This window comes from Poecilia formosa, unplaced genomic scaffold (genome assembly GCF_000485575.1).
Source record: "Poecilia formosa unplaced genomic scaffold, Poecilia_formosa-5.1.2 Scaffold82, whole genome shotgun sequence".
Classification (NCBI taxonomy): Eukaryota; Metazoa; Chordata; class Actinopteri; order Cyprinodontiformes; family Poeciliidae; genus Poecilia; species Poecilia formosa.
This window is the reverse complement of record NW_006800021.1, coordinates 846,133-866,880: the sequence shown is the minus strand read 5'-3', so window position 1 is coordinate 866,880 and position 20,748 is coordinate 846,133. Positions and strand designations below refer to the sequence as shown.

The window sequence follows — 20,748 nt, the reverse complement described above, 5'->3', positions numbered from 1 at the left end:
TTTATGTGCCATCTCCTTTTATTTTTTTAAACTCGCAAGATATTTGATGTTTATAAATATCCGTCATATTTCACATTCAACTTCCGTTTCGCTATTCCCACGGTTCCTTAATTGCAGTAATAAATCGCCCCTCCCTCTTGAGATGCTCAGACCGCCCTCCGTCCGCCCAATTGCCACTCCCTGCACAGATGTCCAGCAGACCTTTCATGGCACACGCGGGTCCACTCTTCAGCAGGTTAGGTGACTCATGACAGCTTGATAAAGGTGGCGTGAGCGAGCTCGACTTAACCTCTCGAAGCCTAATTGTAGGGCAGCTCTTTATTTACAGCTGCTACCTGCAATTTGCAGCGCTTCCTGTTCACAGTGCTGCTGCTTCTGCTGCCATCTTACACCTAATGATGGCTAAAATAAGCCCAGGTGCTCACGATGTCAGACTCCTTTGAAACGCATTTCCTTTAAACCAAACTATTCAAGTGGATAACTTGTTCTAAGTGTTTGTAGTGCCTTGCATGGATATATCACGTCACAAATACAGACTTGATTGTATTTTAGTCAGAGATTATGTGATGGAGCAACATGAAGTAGTAAATTTTAAAGGGAAAGTAAAACTTTTTATGGTTTTTGAGAGTTTTCAGAGACATGTACGCATGTTGAAGAGTCTGTTATTTTGCGGAGCCACGTTTGACTGCATTTCCAGCTGCAGTTCTGTTGGATTCATCTTGGCAAAACAGCTCAGACTGGACAAAGGACATCTATGAACAAAACAGCTGCAAAGTCTTGCAAAGACTCAGGTGAATTAAGGACTGGACTAAGGCTGGGAAATAAATCAATAACAATATGTACTGTGACAGACACACGATCAGTATCGATAGATGATACGTCTGATAGAATTTTCAGCGGTTTCACTGAACTATGATCCAGAATCGCACAGGATTCTGGGAGATGTAGACAAAGGAAAGCTAAGCTAAACAAGGTTGGTGGCATCAACCACTCGCTCTTTGGTTACCTAGCAACAACCTGCTGAGGAACATGTGCAGCAGCAGTTTCAGGTTTCGCCACCAAGCCTCATTACTGCTTCAAAATTTAAAAAAAAACAACGGCATGGAGTGAAAACTGGATAAAAGAGAAAAGGTTGCGTTGCCGGTTTGGCAGTATATCGGATTTAAAACAAACAAAAAAAAAACTAATCAATAATTATCTATCGACCAACACAAAATGCTTATATTGTGATACTTTTGTCAGCCATATTCTGGACTGTGACTGTGCATCTACCTGTGCTGTGGAACGCTGCAGCTCCACATTTCCATTTAGTTGGACGGTCACGTCTTCAAAGGATAGCAGTGGTGTCTTTCTCTTTTCGTGAATTGTTCCCTCCCATAAACAACACGGTGAGGTCTGTTGTTGAAGAGCCTCAAAACCTGAACAAGTTCAAGGGGTGAACATAGTTTTTGCCAGGCGCAGTGTATGCCCCTGGCAGGGAAGAGAACAAGGTTCTCATGAAACAGAGTTGTCAGCCGTTCTGTTGAGCTTCATAGATTGTGAGGTAGAACAAGAACAGTGTACAGCTGTATCCTCTCTGACACAGAGGGAGGCAGATGAAGAGCAAAAGACGGGAAAGAGATAGAAGGAGGGAGGAAGAGGTAGAGTAAAAGAGAACGCTCGCTCTCTCTCTTTCTCTCTCTCTTTCTGATGTGCACTGATGTAGCTACAGCTCTGGGTCAAACGCTGCTAGTGTTTTGTGTTCATCTTCGTCTCGTCTCCCCAGTGCTCCTTTAAATTATTCACAGCCTGAAGTGTACAATGTGCCTGCCTCCCTCTTTCCCCTCTCTCCTCCCCTTCCACATCGCTCTGTCTCTCTTTGACTGTCTTCCCTTCTCTTACATTCTCCTTTATGTGACAAAGAGTTTCTGAACCTTCCAGCCTTTTCCATCTACCGCCAAGCTATCAGTACAGACACCATCCCTCTCGCACATTTGCTAAACTCTTGCTCTTTCATTTTGATGTCAAAACTAAAGCCAAGGATTTCTTTGTGTTGGAGGGTGAGCGTGCTAGCTGTTAGCATCAAGTTTCTGGAACTTCCAACCCGTACTATGTGTCCAAATGTTCTTATCACTCCGTAACTTTACTTCATCCAGGATGCAATGATTAACCTTGATTAACGATTATGACGTTTATGTTTAGTTTTTATCAGTACATGTACCTACTATAAACCTAAATTGCACTTTGCATGTAGGGAAGATGTGGGTCTGCAACACCAACTAACATGCTATGTTAGCAAGATTCAAGCCCTGTAAGTAGGGCTTCAACATTAACACATACATTTTGATTAATTGATTATACAAATTTTGAAAATGTTCATGCAGTTAATCACTTTTCTTCTTGGGAACTTTTGGATGTCCGTGTTTCTGGTACGCCTGTGAATCTGACGTCCCATGGGTCTTTGCTTCAAAAAGCAATCTGATGGAACACCAGAAAAAAACTGTAGTTGACTGTAGTTGCACTAAATTTAGCTAACTTATCACCAAAGACATTCAAGCCTAAAATACCATCTCAATGCAAAATATGTTGCAGCAGTGCAGATGGCCCCAACAAATACAAGTCATGTTTGATAAGCTAGATCTGTCCTGATCATAAATCAGGTCTTCTACTTACTGAAGAAGACCTGAAAGTCACTTTCATCATCAGTAAGGTGTGTGACATGAAGTGAGAGCAATCTTTAAAGGTATAAGAAGACATTTAAAAGGCTGCAAGAGAGCGAGAGACAGCAAGACTTCAGCAGATGGGCTCAACATATTGCAGTGAAGTTTCTTCAATTGATTATTTGTTTTTGAAAATGTTTCTCATGACTCTAGTGGCCTTTATTTAACAAGTGTCAGACAGGAAAGTGGGCAATGAAAGACTCATCTGGCCAGGAATTGAACCTGTGGCACCTGCGGTTAAAACTAAGGCCACCACGGCACGCCATTATATTATTTTTTTAAATATCTCTGTATTATGTTTAATGTTGATTGGGCTGAAATAAAGTGCTGTAAATTGCAGTTCTTACTGAAAGAGCCACAATTTTACAAACAAACAGATACTGTAAAATCAAGCAGCATATTTAAATTTGCGTGCATCCAGAACGTCTCGGTGAGAGGACAAGCTGCGCCCCTCATGGCCACCTACGGAGCGAGCAGAGATTAGTTGATTCCAGTTCCAGCCATTGCCCACAGGACTCTCATTTGTAATTCTGCACCCTGTCTGTAAGAGCGTTTGATCATTGCAAAGAGTGAAGAGGAGGAACCGGGGAGGGGCAAGGAGAGCCAAAGCTTTCGCCCTCTGCATCACCCCCCACCTCCCCAAACTCTTTACCCGCTCTCGCAATTGCTGTCACCCTGTATGAATGCCCCCTCTGGCCCGATGACAAGTCTAGCGTGAAACACTTGGCTGCCCCCTGAAATTAGCAGTAGAGCCCCCCGGCAGCACAAGCTTCTCATGACTAGCACACAGTGGGCTACCGCCAGAATGTTTTCATTATCACTGTGGCCTGCCAGCCCCCCTGACTCTACTCGTTCTGCCTCTTCCTCCATCAAACCTCCCTCTACTCCTCCTTCCCCCTGTGCCTCGGCCAGAGCTCAGTCAACAGCATCTGTAGGGCTCATCACGGTGCTGTCGGAAGGAAGAGACAGAAAGAGCGTTCCAGACTTACTTCTTCATCTGCGTGCATCGCTAGATGTTTCCTGTTCGTGTTAAATGTTTGATTTGGTGCGAAGAAATCCCGCGTATGCATATGTGCTGCGTTTCTGTGTCTCTGCATGTTGGCTTGACTGGATTAGTGGGGGAGAGAGAGTTAGCAGCAGCAGCATGGAGTGAGACGGAGAGAGGGAGAGAAAGAAGGAGAGTAGAACAGAGCAACGCCTGGAGGCTCAATCTGTTCCTCACTGAGCTACATCAGTGTTAGAGACGGCGGCCCGGGCCGCGGGGAAGCCTCCACTCGCTCCATCAAACTGTCAGGCAGCCAGCGGAGCTGCACAGGGAGACTCTCAGCTGCCCCCGGGGCCAGTTCAAGTCAACATCCTATTTCCTTGCCTCCTCACCTAATTTCTCCTAGGCCCTGACTTAAATTTCCAATGCCCAGTGTCTCCCACTGCAGCTCAGCAGCACCAGGCCCCGGGCCATGTCAAAACACAGCGCGTTGCTCTGTAGTCTGCGTGTGTGTGTGCGTGTGTGTGTGTTTTAGCATTTCTGACCTTATGAAGCCCATTTTGGCAACATATACGACTATGTGAGGACTTGCTGCTCTTTATGGGGCCCAAAGTCGAGGCGCCAGAAGGAGAAGTGCTGTTTTTGGGCCCAGTGGTTTGACTTAACACTAAGGAGTAAATGGGGTCTGAAGGCCGATGTGTCTAATGGGCACTAAAGCCCGGCCCTGGTACTGTGGACCCCCTTGTTTAGGGTCAGGGTTAACAGCTATGATGTGAATTAGGTTTTGGTTAGGAAAAGAGTCGTACTTATCAGGGTTACAGAAAATGTCTGGGTTAGGTATAAATGTAGTTATTAAAATGAATGGATGTCGATACAAAGTCCTAAAATTGGTAACAAAAATACCAGTCTGTGCGTGCGTGCGTGCGTGCGTGCGTGCGTGCGTGCGTGCGTGTGTACGCTAAACAGTAAAGCTGAGATAGCAAACCAGCTACGGTCACACAAACAGAGGCCAGAGGAAGTAGGAGAGCTTATGAAAAAAAGAAGGTTTCTTATTTCTTCCAGTCTTTCTCATCCTTTAGCCCATTTTTCTTCCTCCAATGTATTCATAGCACAGTTGTGTATTCCCCGTCCCTTCGGGTTTTTTGGCAGTCCTTTCTCTCTGAGCTGAATAAATGCTCCCTATTTGCTCATACATCTGCCATTACTGTCTGTTTTTTCCCCCCTCACCAAACTACTCCAAGCATCACACTAGCCGCTCCGCCAGTTCTGTCACTCCCCGCCGGGGTTTTGCTGAAAGCAAAGGTTTGAGGGATTTGGAGAGGACAAGCCGGTCATTTGATTTAGTGAAGGAGGGGAATCGCTCTTCAAGTCCGCACTGCTATCACCATCAATCTGTCCAAATCCTGCAGCTCTGCAGCCCGCTCTCCCCCCTCCCAACCCCACTGACTTCCTCCAGGATTTCTCCAAATACTTTGCATGGAAGTGAAGTGAAGCAGTGCCAGGTCTCAGTGCTGTTTACATGGACTCTGGGTAATGTTAAAAATCTGCTTAGTTTGGCCCCAGGTCAGGACTATATCTCTCCTCGCCCTGTCTTGATTTACATGACCTCTGCTGACTCTTCCCTGAAGTGTGTCAGTTCTAGACCAGAGGCGGCTGCTGTGTCTGTCTAATGCAAAGAGCCCTGAACTTGTCTACTTCAATCCCCCTTCACTCTCTCATTCGCTCTGTCTTCTCTCAAGAGGCAGCCCCCTCCCCTCCCAACACCCGCACCGTAAAAAGAGGCTTCTTTTTTTTTTTTTTTTGCCGAAGCCGTCTCTGTTTGCACAGCCAAGTCCAAGGTCCCGAGCTCAAATATGGTTTTGCGTTAGAGCCTGTCTAGGCTTCCCGGTCGATATCATTTCTGCCCGGCAGAGCTTTTTCTTCCAAGCTCATTCCCTGTGGACCCTGCATCTTCTCTGCGATCAATACTTTCCTAATCCAGGACTCCCAGGTTGACCCTGAGTAATCAGCTGACTTCCCATTCAGCCCCGTCGGGGAGGTCAAGTGTCAAATGGCTGTATATATTTGATCCTGTGACCAGATCGCTGTGCTGGGTGCTTCTCTCACATGCAGCCAGAGGGGTCAAGAGAATTCACTGGACAGATGTTGTCATTTTTAATTTGACTGAAATGCACTTCAGGTAGCGCCACGTCAGCAGCTAAACCACAATACTTGAACATGTTTTGTCATTTTTGCCCCATTTAAGTCTGAATCTGATCAAATATTCCAGCACAACCTAAGAAAGCAACTTAAAAAAGTATTCTCACCCAACAAACTTATCTTACTGTCACCCTGTTATAGCCATGCGATTTTATGCAATAGACCAACACAAAAGAAGTGCTTCAGAATTTTTAATAAGTAAAAATCAGAAAACATATTGGTACTCATTTCTATTCTATGATGTTAATACCTGTATGTACTTTAATCACTCTGAGTAAAGCTGTTCCATGAAGACATGGCTGTTCACTTGAGCTGAAATAAGCACACTCATGTTAGAATGGCCCAGTTAAAGTTCAGACCAAAATGCAGTTGTGAGAATTAAATTTTTTATGGAGATACTTCTGAGGGAGTTTGTGCTATTTTTTAAAAGAAGTATGTCCAAAAAGTTCACTGTAAATATGCAAAGCCAATCAGGACATAGAAATCTATTCAATAAATTGAAATATTATTGAAAAGTTCAATTATTTCATGAACTTTATCACTAAGAGAAACACGTTATGCAAATTAATTACACCAAGGTAGATGTTTAAAAGCCTTTTTTTTCCTATTAATTATGATATTTTTTTTTACATTAGCAATCTTCCAAATGCCCACCAAAAAGCTGAAATGCAGTTTTAATGAAAAGTATGTTTAATACTTGCTTTTAGAATTTTATTTTCAAAAAGTACTTTTAATCGTCCAAACAATCCTCATCAGAACACATACTGTAATTTAATAAATACGACTGCACCTCAAAAAGCTGTGGTTCAACAAAGTATTAAATCAGGTTGGCTGAATACAAAAGCATGCCGCACAAAATACTTATTGGCATGACATTTTTGAAAATCATACGTTTTCTTCCTGTGATGGTATATCATAATAAAAAATAAAATTCCCATAGAATCCATTCAAATTTGCGGTTTTAACATCGCATCTTGTCCAGTCGTTTTTCAGGCTCTGTCAGTGGAAAAGGCAAAGTTCGCTTCTTTGCACAAGATAAATGAAACTTCCCGATGTGTCGCCGACACTCCACACACTTGACAGCACATCCACGGATGGATTTGAGGTTCTGTATCCACGCCCCCATCCCGACAGCCACAGGTCCCACACACCCCCACGCCCCACACCTCATCCCAGCATCCGCAGGAGGGAAATTGCAGGAGAAAATTGTTGTTGTTCAACCCGTATCTGACACTTCTTTGGTCCTCAACTATCTAAACGGACCATTACCCCCTCGGTGGGCTCTCACTCCAGGAGGTTGGGGTTTGTCAAAACTCTTCTTTTTTTTTACCATCTATGGTATCTCAGTAGAAACATCTTCTGTATTTGAAGCCATTTGTGTGTTTTTTTTGCGTTGTTATTCACTTGAATAGTGGACTGAACTGGCAGCTGTCAGAAGTAAAACAAACATCCCAACATCTTCAATGTTTTTTGAATTAATCCATTAGTAACCTTAGCTTCTTCTTTTTTTAACTCTTCTTCTTCCCATGTCACTTACTACACCTTAAGGAATTCATCACAAACTGCCACTTAAACAATCGTTTGCGTATGATCTCCTCCTCTGTGTTGTTTCCTTTTGTCTATAACTTCTATTGGAACAAACAGAAAGTGACAAATAAATGCCAGGAGCTCTGGAAGCTCTTGCATTGCATTTTTTCCTCTCTCTCTCGCTCTCGCTCTCTCTCTCTCTCTTTTTTTATTTTCTTTTTGCATTTCCCGCAGCAAGTACAGGGTTGCTATCAGTATTCAGGATGACAGTTGTTGACGCCCTGCCAGTATTTACTTAACCAGGCAAGTTCCTCTTTGGTCCCCCCCCCCAACCCACTCCACTCCTGCTCTGTGTCTCTGAGGCAGAACCACGGCTGACCATGGCCTCGTCTGCTCTGACAGTGACGAATGGGACCGTGTGATTAATTTGCTCTGTCATTTTAATGCGCTCGGGGATGGAGTGCGTTTATTGTTTCTCCCCAGCTTGAAAACGCAGGCATCCATCCATCCGTCTGATTTCGGGTTGCGTTTTCTCCTCGGCTTCCTCGACTCTGCCGTGTTTCAGGGGTGAGCCACGGGGTCGTCATCGGGGACGGCCCAGGTCGCGGCCCTGCTCGCGCCGGGGCCGCTGGCTGGAATAAATAGGGTGTGTGTGATGTGTTGAGAGCTGTGTAAATGTCGGTGCATGTTGTGAGGAGAGGAGGGCATGCAGAGGAAGTGGTAAACTGGGTGGATGAAAGGGAAAATGATTTGCTTAGCAAGGCCTGTCATAGTGTAGGAACATTGCTGGACAGAGGTTTGAACAAACTCATCATCGGCATGAAAAACACTTTCATTTTGGGCTTTTGCTTCATTTATAAAGATTAAATTTAATCTCTCCAATCCACAAAAAATTACACATAAATTGACATTTACACACACATTAATCTGTGAAACCAGATTAACATGAGAAGATACAAGTGGCGTTCCAACACCTGAACAAGATGCTGACGCCTCGTCTGATGATGAGCGTTAATGCTGTGACTGAAATGTATATCTCTTGTAAGTCTCCCCACCATGAATCTTAATGATTTATCATGTGAACAAGCTTAGTCACGTGGGATTTTAATAGCATTTCTCATTCAGTGGAAACGCTGCAATTCCATAATAGTGTTTTGTCGACATTAGTAGAAAACCAAAGAAAGATTTGTGCACATTTGTAATGGAAACTCAACCAGTGACAGAGCTGGTTGAGCATAATGACAAAACAGTTTGGAGGAGTGAAGGTGACTCTTTCAAACCTAATAACGTTGTACTAAATGCCATGCAGGGCGATCGTAAGGCACCGCAGTGCAAGTTTACTTATAGATGCGCTAAGGCTGCACGATATATCGCAAATCTATTGTCATCGCAGTGTGTGCAAAATATTGCGAAAGACTCTGATAAGAATAATAAGATGATGCTGGTGATGACTTTTTTTTAAATGTTTTTAAGATGCAACCCACAAGCGTCTTGGTTTCTGTCAGGCAGTTTGGTGAACAGCACAAAACAACGGCCGCTTGGACATCTTTGCATTTTCATTTCAAGTTCATAAGTTGCCTTTTTTTCATGAAGCCTTTGTTAAAACTACTGTCCTGGAGATGACACTTAAAGACGCCCCGGATGTTAAATGACAGTCTCGTTTTGCGTCTACGGTCACAATTTTCTGCTTTTATTGTATTCCTTCCTTCAACTTGCCTAAGTGAAATAGCCCAACAGGGCAATCACACACAGTACCGACAAAATTGCTGGAACATTACATCCATCCTCACTTCCCTTCATCTCTGTAGCATCCCCCCTAACCCCCTGCCTGTGCTTAGTGTTTAGCTCCCCCCGTTCCACCTGCCTCTCCCCCTCCCGCTGTGTTCTGCTGTGTCTCCGTCCCCGTCTGAGCTAGTATTCCCCTTAACGCTCTGCTCAGTGCATGCTTCTTGTAAAAGGATAAGCACCACGCTGTGCTCTTTTGATATTATTTTTCCTCCTCGCCTCCTCCAGCCTGACGAGGCCTCATCTCTAGTGTCATGGCTACCGCTGCAGCAACGAGGAGAAGCACACACCTGGGGAATAGACAGAGCCAGTTGTTCACCTCCATCACCTACGGTTTATGCTCGTCCTTTTGTAATAGAGTGGAGCCCACAGCCGCTGTGAGATGGAAGTCATCCTTTTAGCTGCATGCCAAGAATACGTTGCAACCGATTTCCTGAGGATACAAGATTTCATCCATTCTCTCTCTCTCTCTCTTTTTTTATTATTTGCTTTGTTTTTGGTCTGCACTTACAGATCAAAATAGAAAAATATGCCTATTATCTAAAATCCTGTAGCACGTTGAGACAAATAGGCGATTTAAATTTGGACTTAACTAGCTTACAACAGCAACCACAAAGGTGTTTTTCTATTACAGTCTGATGGCATAAGACAAAATTAGTAGAAATGTTTCTGAATTTTCAGAAAAGAGAACATGAGAATATAAGTAGTACTAAATGTTTTTGTCCATTATTTTACAAATGTGTGCATCCTTGGGAACTGATCTTTATTTCAGTACCAATGAAAATGACAGCAAAAAGTATTTAAAAAAATCATTTTTATATGGTATCGTCTTTTTACAACACATCTGTCACTGTATACAGTAAAGTCAGAGCCCAACAAACAACAATATTGCTGTCCACTGTAAAAACACAAAATCTTACCAAGTATTTCTGGTCCAGATTTTAGTGCAAATTTCTTAGTACACATAATAAGACAAAACTAAGTTACAAGAAACATTTTTGCAACATATATGAGCTTGTTTTCAGTCAATAATATCTTAATATTGATGGAAAAAGTACTATATTCTGATTTTCTCACAACAAAACATATTTTCTGTTATAAGTGAAGAAATCTGCCAATGGAACTAGAACTTTTTCATCACTATTAATGAATTATTGACCTAAAACTCTTATATCTGGTTAAAAAGTTACTTCTAAGTAGTTTTGTATTAAGATATTTTCACTAAAAACTAAACTGAAAAAAAGAAGTTTGATCTGTGAAAATATAAATTTAAGTTTGCTTAAGTTCTGCTGAAGTGTGTTCAAGGGCAATATCATCTTAATATTAAACCGAATGATAAGATTTGATAAAATTATGCAATATTTATTACATCCACAGAATACATATATGTAGTTTGGCACAGGTCTGCACTGATGCATTTTCTTTAGAAAGTCTGATTTAAAAAAAAGCAAAACTAAAGATATAAAGATCATTCTTAAGCCTGCAAGATCTACAAATCAAGACTGGTGTCAACATAAATTAAAATTTAAGGTAAAAGAATGTCAACAGGTCAGCAGCATAAACTTGTTTTACAAAAAAAGTAGGCATTCACACCCCTTAAATTTTTCATATTTTGTCACCTTAGTCAAACTTGTCACATTTTGTCAAAACTTGAATGTATTCTGTTAGAAAACTAAACATAGAAGTGCGTATTTGTAAAATGGAAACAAAGGCTTAGCAAAACATGACGCAAAAGTGACGAGGCTCAAGAAATGTGGCTACTTTTACAAGCCACTGCATATATAAATGCCTGATTGTAGCTGACTAGTAATAATTTATCTGGTAGCTTTCCTTCTGTAGACGCAGTGCCATTATGTTAACAAAAACAGCAAATCACATTAGCAAGAATAATACTTGTTTGCGTGTGGAAAACAGAACCTGGACCTTCTCTGAGTGTTTATGCTTCAGATAGTAATGTAAGCCCTAGCATTAACCCTCCTACCAGGCTGAGTGGCATTGTTCTTGTTTCCCATTGAAGCTGTCGCAGCATGGACGCCTGCTGTCTCAGAACAGTAGGAGGAATCATGCTCGCACGGTTCCCCACACATACATGCTTCCATTATCGTCTCCTGAGAGATCCTGGTCACCGAGTCCTTGCTCTGATTACTCTCGTTACTTAATTATACATTTGGACCCACCGCGCTCACAACAAAAGGCTGCTGTGCCTCCATTGACCCAGGTCCCTCCTCATTGTGCCCAGCCCTGACAGGGAGTCAAACAAAATGAAAAGGCTCCACTTAAGGATGTTGGGGCAGGGCCTTAATTGACAGATTGAAGGCAGATATGCGCTGGGGACCACTCCGCTCGCTTATTGTGGCTCTAAGCTTCAATTGCTCTGCCCCTTGTACGTCCCGCTGTGGGGTCCAGTGGGACGGTCCCACGGTTCCACCCGTCCCACGGTTCCACCCGTCCCGTTTTCACGGCTTCACCACCTACCGTTTCAGGGGGGAAAGGGTTCACTAGTGAAAGCTGCAAACGAGTAGCTGCATTTCCATGGGCCGTAAAGTTGAGCAAACTGGAATTATAAAAATAAATTCACCGAATAGCGAACGGAAGGGGAAGTTGTGAACGATGGCGATGATTTTCTGTTTTAGAGATGTAGTCTCCCTGTAGTTTTGGCAATGGCGGCAGAGGAAGTGATCGAAGCTGTTCAGTCCGTGTTGGCCACGCCTCCAAATCATCATTAACAGATTGGCATTTCTCTCTTTGCAGTGGAGGATGGTTGTTTCCGGTAAGCTTCATAGCACCACGGCCAAACATTAGCGATTGGGTAAAATGTTATATTTCAAAATGATCCACGCCTCCAGGAAGTAATCGTTCTGTACAGCCGAGAGTCCGGACCCTCTGTATGAAGCAAAGCGTAGAACAAGGGGTTGGTTTTTACTGGGGTGACCCGCATCGAGCTACCTAGCTGTAGTTCAAGATAAAAAGCCGAAATGGTAACTCCACTTCATCAGAAGTAATTTGTCATTCGAAAGCATTGAATCCTTGGCTGTTCTGTACAATCTTGAAATATAAGTTCCTCAAAACGCTACATAGCCGTACCTGCTCCCAAGTACCGGGGGCTTGTCGCTCCAACGCCTCAATAAAATGCAGATGTCTCCTCTGATAGTTGATGATGAGCACTGATGCTGTGGCTGATGTGTGAATATATATCATTTAAATGTCTGCATCCATCACTTCTATGATTTCTAAGCTTATTCACATTTGATTTTAATTGCATGTCCTTTTTAATGGAAACACCACAATGGCGAAATTATGTTTTTTTTTTCTCAAAATAAGCGGAACATCTTAGAAAATACAAGAAAAATGATTGGGCATATTTGTAATAGAAATGCAGCTATTGATAAAAATGGAATAAATGGATTCCGATTTCAACTTTTACCTTTATGATCATTAACTTCACCTTAACTTCCTCAGAGTAATTTACAGGATTTGTGTAAGTTTTATTTTTACGTATTTATTTGCTGAAAACAGACATTCCTGTCTGTGAGCATACCTGAAATAAAAAAACATTGTCCTCTATTATCTGTTTCTCAACGGCAAGGCCTTAGATTTCCTTTTGTCCTCACTACACTTCTGAGCCTAATCGTCACACGCTTTAGAGGCGAAATGACTTATAAAAAAAGAAAAAAGAAAAATTCAGCATCGAAGACAAACCACTTCACTTCTCCAGTGAATAGCAAGTGATTTGGCCCTCTGCCACGCTAGTCAACGCACATATCAGAAAACAGCCTTTCTTGTTATTCACTTGGTTTACCCTTGTAAAAGTCTGACATACAAATTAAAGGAGGGCTCGTCACAAAGCAAATTTGAAATACCACACTTAATAGGCGCAGTGAGAATTCAAAGAATCTGTGTCCTTGAGATGCTATCGTCCAATTTTAAAACACACTAAAAGGGCTAAATGACAAGCTGCAGCTGAATGCAGAATTACCGAACAGGGCTCTTTATAATAGAACCGTGTGTCGCAGTATTCGTTTTCACATCTTTTGCAAACTTCCAGCATTGAATTTGTAACAAAAACACCAGAATGGCTTTCTGTGTGTCTGTGCGCTCCTTTTGAAACTTCGAGAGAGAGAGAGAAAAAAAAACCTCTCTCTTTGACTAACACACTCTCCTTTCCATCTTCATCCTGTGCTGTTTGCTCTGAGAGCTGACAGTGAATAAAAGGTGGCACACAAAAATAACATCTGCAATGATCATGCTACGTGGGGGAGCCGAATGAATAATTCCTAACATTTCCCCATGTTTGTCTGTTTTCTGTTACAGTGTGACAGCGAAAGTGACATTGACGACAAGGTAAGGCTGCTTTTCCTGTGTTTATTCACACGCCACATGAAGTGACTGGGAGTTGTGAATAACAAAATTAAAGCTCCCGTCTAGAGAGAGAAAGAGAGAGAGAGAGAGAGAGAGAGAGGTGGTAGTCAGAAGGTGTTGTTGGGTGAAAAAAAAAAAGAGAGCTGCAGAGAACCACAGCCTTTGTTGATTATTTTTCATCTCACAGAGATGAAAAAAAAGCCAGCAAAACGAGTCACAGAATGAAATTTATTTTAGGTTTTGTGTAAAAACACTGTATTTTTTGGAGTAAATTTTAAAAATCTTGAATCGTACAGCATCTATCATAGCAGCCTGGGTAATATCAGTAAAATTTTGCACCTCTATGAGGCATGCCATTGCAGACGCAAACAAATTTTACATTTGTGAAAATGTGTGAAAGTCCCTGGTGACACAATTATCGGCAGCCCCAATAATTTCTTTTAAAACATGGCCGCTTTAAAACCCATACTTACCTTGCCGCCATGCACGGTGAACAGGATTTAAAGGAGTTTAAATGATATACAAAGTTCACTGTTAGAGAAGCACAGCAAAGAGTTGGTCTTTGGGGATTTCTAAGTCTCCGTGACAACCACTGGGCTCTATCTGCATGCCAGCAATCACAAATGTAAATCTCCATAGTGCTTCGCCAGATTAGACTAAAGCCCCCCTCTCCATTGTCAAGTTTCACTCTATCTGGTTAATGTTTGGTTTGGTTCTAGCCAAGGTGGGTGTGTCTCCATTGGTAGATTGTTCCTCACTATATGGGCTTGAATAAGGGCAGGAACATATGTGGGAACTTGGGCGGGCCGTAAGGAGCGTCGGTCGACGCTACAATGATGTTACTTTTAGACAACCCGTTTCTCTGAAATCTCTCGGTGTTGACCACTAACATATGACATCACGCTCTTCAAAGAGCAGCCCACTCCGCCAGGGTGAGTTCTTTAACAACATTTGGACACGTGAACTCCAGTGAAATGGTGGTAGGTTGCTGCGCGGCTGGCTAAACAGTAAAGGATGCAAACCAAACTTTTGATTTTATTGTAAACCTTTTGATAAGCAGTGGACAGCAGCTGTCAATCGTAAGGACTGTCAGTGGATTTGTCGCAAACAATTTTTCCAAGGTAAGAAGATTAACATTCACATACTTTATAAGTAAGCTCAGGAAGACGTCAATCTAAGTAACCATGGAGAAAATGCCACACCCTCAAAGATCCCTGTCAGTGTATTTAGTGTGTTGGACTTAACAACAACTGCAAAACTATTTCTCAACATTTTTCTCGACTAACTAAATCCTCTCAAGGTAAAGGTAGATTTTTCTCAGTATTTTTCTGTATGAGGTTGTAGCACTGCAAGTAAAATTTAATTCAATTTAACTTAAGGCTTTTTGCACGTATTTACCAGAGGTACTGACAAATGTGTCTGTCAGTGAACATCCAACACCTAACAGAGCTTTCTTATCTCAAGGTTAAGCGTTTATTATTTCAGCTCCACATTTCAGAGTTGTGTTTGTAAAAAGAAAAAGTTTTCTCCTACAGGGAAAGTTTTTATTTATTTTTTTCTTAAAGTTAACCATTTGATAATTCCCTACCAGTGCCATATCAGTTTCACCTTTGTGAATGTGTTTGTTGCCGACTTAAAAGCGGTTGGCTGATAGCAACCACCTGTTTACAAGATGAAACACCTTTGGGGAATCTCACGCATCCTAATTCCTCCACAGTTTAGCAATTACCCTCTGGTAAATGAATAAGATAGCATGCCTAATCTTCTGTAAGCATAGCTTTCAGTTCTGTGGAAACGTCTGCAACTCTCCTTATAAATAATACATTGATAGCAAACGCAATTTGCATTAACTGTTGCCTGGCAAGTCAATAGCCTTTTATCTCGTTACTGAGGCGAGAAGGAGCGGAAGATGCTCGCTACTTGACGCGTCAAAAAAAAAACAACAAAAAAAATGCAACAATAGCCTGTCAGTTTCCATGCCGCTGCTCGGCAGCAGCGTGGAGGGTAAAACTGGATAGGAAACTCAGAATGTTTCTGGTACAAGGCTTTGTTTTCGCTTCTGCTCAGTTACCTTCTGACACACATCTTAACAGTGTCAAATTTAGTGCTATGAAAGTTTGATTCTGCAGTTGAAAAACAAGCTGCGTTCAAGAAGTTTCTATGAATCTCAGGGGTTTTTTTTTTTACCCCTGTGTGTTTCTGATAAACAGTCCAAACATTTTTTTCTATATTTAGAGTTTGACTAAATGTCGTTGAGGGTCACTTCAAGGCCAAATTTTAGCCAACTTATGTCTTTATCGCTACACTCTCCACTCTTGCCATATAACTTGGACTTTTTCCACATTTTGTCACGTTACAGTTCCAAACTTCAGTGTATTTTATTGGGACTTTATGTGATAGAAACAAAACAGAAGTGCACAATGGTGAAGCGGAGGTCAACTTTTGCAATAAAGAACTAAAAAGTTTAACATACATTTGCGTTCAGCCCCATTTACTCTGATGCCTCTAAATAAAGCAAAACAAATTGTCTTCTCAAGTGACCTGATTTGTAGATCCAGTCGCTCTGTGTGCAGTTTAGTCCAAATATAAACTCTGCTGTTCTGTCAAGTTGTCAGAAGTCTAAAGAACGTCAGCGAATAAACAGAACCATGAGAACCAAGGAACACAGCATAACATGTCAGGGAGAGACAGCTGTGGAGATGCTTGAAGGAGGTTTGGGTTCAGAAACAACAGTTCAAACTTTGAACATTTCAAAGAACACTTTTCAGTCTGTCGCCGCAAACTGGAAGCCTAGAAAAAAGTCATTTTCTGAAAACAGCCACAGGAAGTCCTGCTTTCAGTTTGCCACAAGCCGTGCTGGGGACCCAGAAGGAAGGTGGTCTGGTCAGCTGAAACCAAATGCTGTTTATTTTCATCTGCTTTCAGTGTGTGGTAGGAAGCTAGCGCCGCACCTCAACGTCAACACAGTCTGCCACATGTCAAACATGGTGGAAGCAGCATCACACATTTTCTTCGGCAGAGTAGACAATTTAAGAACACCTTTTAGACGACGACCCGAAACATAAAACCCAGACCTGCACTAGAACAGTTTAAATCAACCATTATTCATGTGATGGAATGGCCCAATCAGAGCCAACACCTAAATCTAAATGGAAAACTGTGGCAAGACCTGAATAAATTAAAGTGATAGATGAAAACTCAACAAGGTTGAGTTGTTTTATAAAACTATTTTAGTCTTTGAAGTTGCAGCCAAAGGTTAGCTAAAGGTTGTTCGGCAATGTGGGAGACTGAGTGGAGAAGCAAGCCACACTTTTCAGATCTTATTTGTAAAAAAAAAATTGACGTCCATCAATGCTTTTATGTTTACTTTAAAAATTTAATTGCATTAGTTTAATGTGCCACATAAAGCAACTTTATATGGCACACTACTGTCCTGTAGAAGGACAGTAGTGTTTTTGTTGATGGGATCTTTTAAAAATGTATTATTTTATACAGTATAATACATGCTCAGAAAATACAGAAAAAACACACATGGAAAATCAACTTTAAATTCCAGATCTTTTCCCCATCTCACTTTGTAAACCTTGTTTCCATCCATCCATCCATTCTTTCATTCATCCATGTAGAAATCTTTCTGCTGTTCGTCCTAAGAAAATAACCTCCAGGTCTATAAATTAAAGTCTGCTAAAGTGTCAAATTTTAACATGAAAAAGACGGAAGAACCTTCACACCAAACCCCTGACCGGAATAAAAATCTAGATAACAACCAAAGCAGCGATGACCTTTTTATTCCTCCCAAACGCACCTTCCACTAATCGAGGTGATGAGAACTGTGAAACAACCATATCAAATTACTGAGCGGACGAGGACGAGCAAAAGATAATTTGGCAAGCCATCATCAAATTCAGGTTAAAAAAAAAAAAGCTATGAAAGAAATTGGGTTTCATAAGGAGGAAGACAAACACTGTCATTTGTAATTGCTTGCACTGAAGATAGCTTGACAGCGATAATTTTCTGCAACCTTTTGCTGGAGCAGGTGCCAGCTCTTCCCCATCTATCCAGTGAAAAAGAAAAGACTCCTTTCATATCAGATTAGCAGCCACCTGAACACCCACATTGTCAGGATTTCACAGATTAACTTCATTAGAATTTGGCTTCCAGGTGCGGCTCAGGGGTGCAATCAGTTACGCTGTATTTGAATAACAGTCTCGTGTTTTGCTACAGTAAAGTCAGTTCGGGTGGCTGCGTGTGGAGAAGCTTCCAAATATCGGCGCGACACTTGACAAAACTCGCAGCGATGCGAATCCGGCACGTATCAGACTTCAGTTCTCTGGAGTTTGTTAGGTTTCCGCCAGTTCTCGAAACATGACTCGATATCTGTGATCTTATCTCCAAAATGATGCGTATGTACAATATATGCCAAGACTACTCAGTTTGCCCCAAGACCAGAACACGAGAAAAGACTTAACCTTCCCACTCATTTCTTACTCGACCTATGATTCCAGCTTTTAGTCTGTCATGTTGAAGGACAGGTTGACAGGGACTGAAAAAGGAAACAAGTCCATGACTGAAAGGGTTCTGAAGTGAACGTTAATATAACAATGCATTCGTGACAGAGTAGCTTATTCATAGAGGTGTGTACCTCAGTCATTTCCTTAGAGTTGGAATTTTTCCTCCATACAGTTTGACGTAACCGTTAACATATAAATTTGAATACTTTATAATAAAATTGGTACTGTCTTAGACCTTTCACATGATTTTGGTTGGTCTCTTCTGGAGCGTCCTTTCTGTAGCTGAACAGAGCATGTTGTCATGTTTAAAGCAAAGCACTAAAGTTTTGTTCAATATTGACTTTTTATGCAAACTTTGTCTCCGTCTTATTGATTGGAATCACTTTAGAACAGGCAAATTATCAACAAGTCATATCAAAGCAGAGACATGCTAACATTAGCTCCAAAAGGTGAGTTTTTTTTTTTTAAAGGTTGTACTGAGTCAGACATACGTTACATTTCTAATGGTACCGTGATGCATTTAGTTCTATATTACCATTTGTCTGTTACGTATAAAGACGATTTACTATTTTCCAGCAGTTTGCTGTCATGTGAATGTTCAGCAGGATGACGTAAATATCTGCACACTGCTCTGTGTCTGTTTTGGATATTTTTCTGTTTTACACCAACGTAGTAAAACACAACCTATCAACAGTCGATTTTGTTAAAGGTGTTATTCCAACTACGGCTTTGGAAATCTTCTTCATCCCTCTTGTAGAGCAAGAATCCATTAAACGTTTCAATCTCTGCCCGTTTGAAATCAAAACTATCATTCTCTGTTACTTCAGAGTCGGATAACCGGAGTGGGATTTATCTCCTGTCAGTAATGGCGATAGGATAACATTCTTTCAGAGTCATCCTATCTTCATTATGTCCACTTGTCTGTCTTGACCCGGCTTCTCCGGTGTCTTCTGAGTTATCTCCGCTGTGCCAATATTACATTTGATGTCCGTCTGTGTATAAAATTGCAGAAGCGCTGCAGAATCGCCATCGCCGTGGCACAGAACACCCGGGTTGGCTAATTCCATTTGGTCTCATTTGCTGAGCAGCCTCTCAGCAGAAATTGTCTGTCTCTGAGAGAGTCTTCGAGAACCATCATCTCATTCTGTCTGTGCTTCTTTTGTAGCTCTGATCTAGTCATTTATCCGGGACGCTCCCTGCCTCGGATCGACATGTTAATTCCTCCTCTTCCTCTTCGTCCAGGTTACATCATTTACACCATCGGTTGTGGTGAAAAACAGAGATGTTAGGATGCAAAAATAAGCCTTACAGTAAGTTTTTCACGTTCCTCATCCTCCATCTGCTCTCCTGAGGTTGTAGAGTACCCAAAGATTTCATTCAAGTAAAAGCAGCACTAATTTAACATATTTTACTCAAGTAAAAGGAAAACGTAGCCAAACAAGAAATTACTCAAATAAAAGCAAAAAAAGGTATTTGGTAAAAAAAATTTAAAAAAAGGAAACTCAAGTAGCCTTTTGATCAGATACTCTGCAATAATTCATTTTAAGATTATGTTGTTTGGAAAATTTTGTTTTAAAAACATACATGAAAATGGTTCATTTAAAAACCATAATTACAAAATAACAAATCAGACAATAGAAACATTTTTTTTTGTTCAAATTTATATATTATTTCAATATAAAACGCATGAAATTTTAGCAAAAACAGCAGGTGTGTGTGTGATGTGAATGTTTGGTTAAAACAAGCTTGTTCTTCATTCAGTGAAGTCACTCACATTGGCTAGGCGGGTATTCAGAAAGTTTTCTTGAGCAGCATTAGAGAAGTAGTAAAAGTTCTCGAGTAAAAGTAAAAAGTATACCAGTGTAAAAATGGACCTGAAAGTTTATTTTTGAAAAAGTTGCTCAAGACGGCTGCAGCTTCTTTTCTGAAGCTGAACAGAGAGCTGGTGAAACACCAACTACTACATTTTGTTCATGTTTAAAGCAAAAACACTAAATTTATGCTGATGGTTGACTTTTTATGGAAGCTTTGTCTCCATCTGATTGATTGTAAGTGCTTTAAAAAGTGCTACCAGGCATATTATCAACAAGTCGTATCAAAACAGAGAGCAAACATGCTATCATTAGCTCCAGCAGAAGCATACATTTGAATACATTTTAATAAACTAACCATGGATTTATGCACATTTCAGGCGACATGTTGCTAGAACATACAATAGGTTGTTTTTTTTTAAGCCTACCAGGAAATGTAACAGAGTAACTGTAACTAGTTACTGCCCAACTCTGCTGCCTACTAACTTTTAAGGCCAGAGTTTCTTACCTCTCCTCTGTTGCCAACTTCAAACACTTAAGAGTGGACATCAATTTATGTACAACATTAATTTATTTCCTCCTACACACTCATCCATAACCTCTGCTGCTGGGTTGCATCCAGCCAGGCCTCCCAGAGTCATCATATTCTATAATAAACAGACCACCCACCAGGCCACTGACAACCTCAACATTTCTTTTTTTTTTTTTTTTTTACCGGCGTTGAAAAGGGATCTTCTTAATGTTTCAACACAAGTGATCATCCGTCCTCATCTCTTTAATGAAATTAGATTAAGTGCACCTGGGAAAGAGCTGAGAAAGCAGAATGCCTTGCCACCTTCTTTAATCTAAAACCAATTTGCCAGTAATATTCC

The 20,748-nt window shown here is 41.3% G+C and overlaps 1 protein-coding gene across 8 annotated transcripts in view; it reads left to right on the top strand.

The window, feature by feature from the left end:
* Positions 1 to 20,748, top strand: part of fbrsl1 (fibrosin-like 1) — a 254,770-nt gene that overhangs the window by 126,416 nt on the left and 107,606 nt on the right. For all 8 annotated transcript variants that reach the window (XM_016673819.1, XM_016673818.1, XM_016673817.1 and 5 more), the window contains one exon: positions 13,507 to 13,536. In XM_016673819.1, the coding sequence (XP_016529305.1) occupies positions 13,507 to 13,536 (30 nt within the window). The remainder of the gene's footprint in view (positions 1 to 13,506; positions 13,537 to 20,748) is intronic.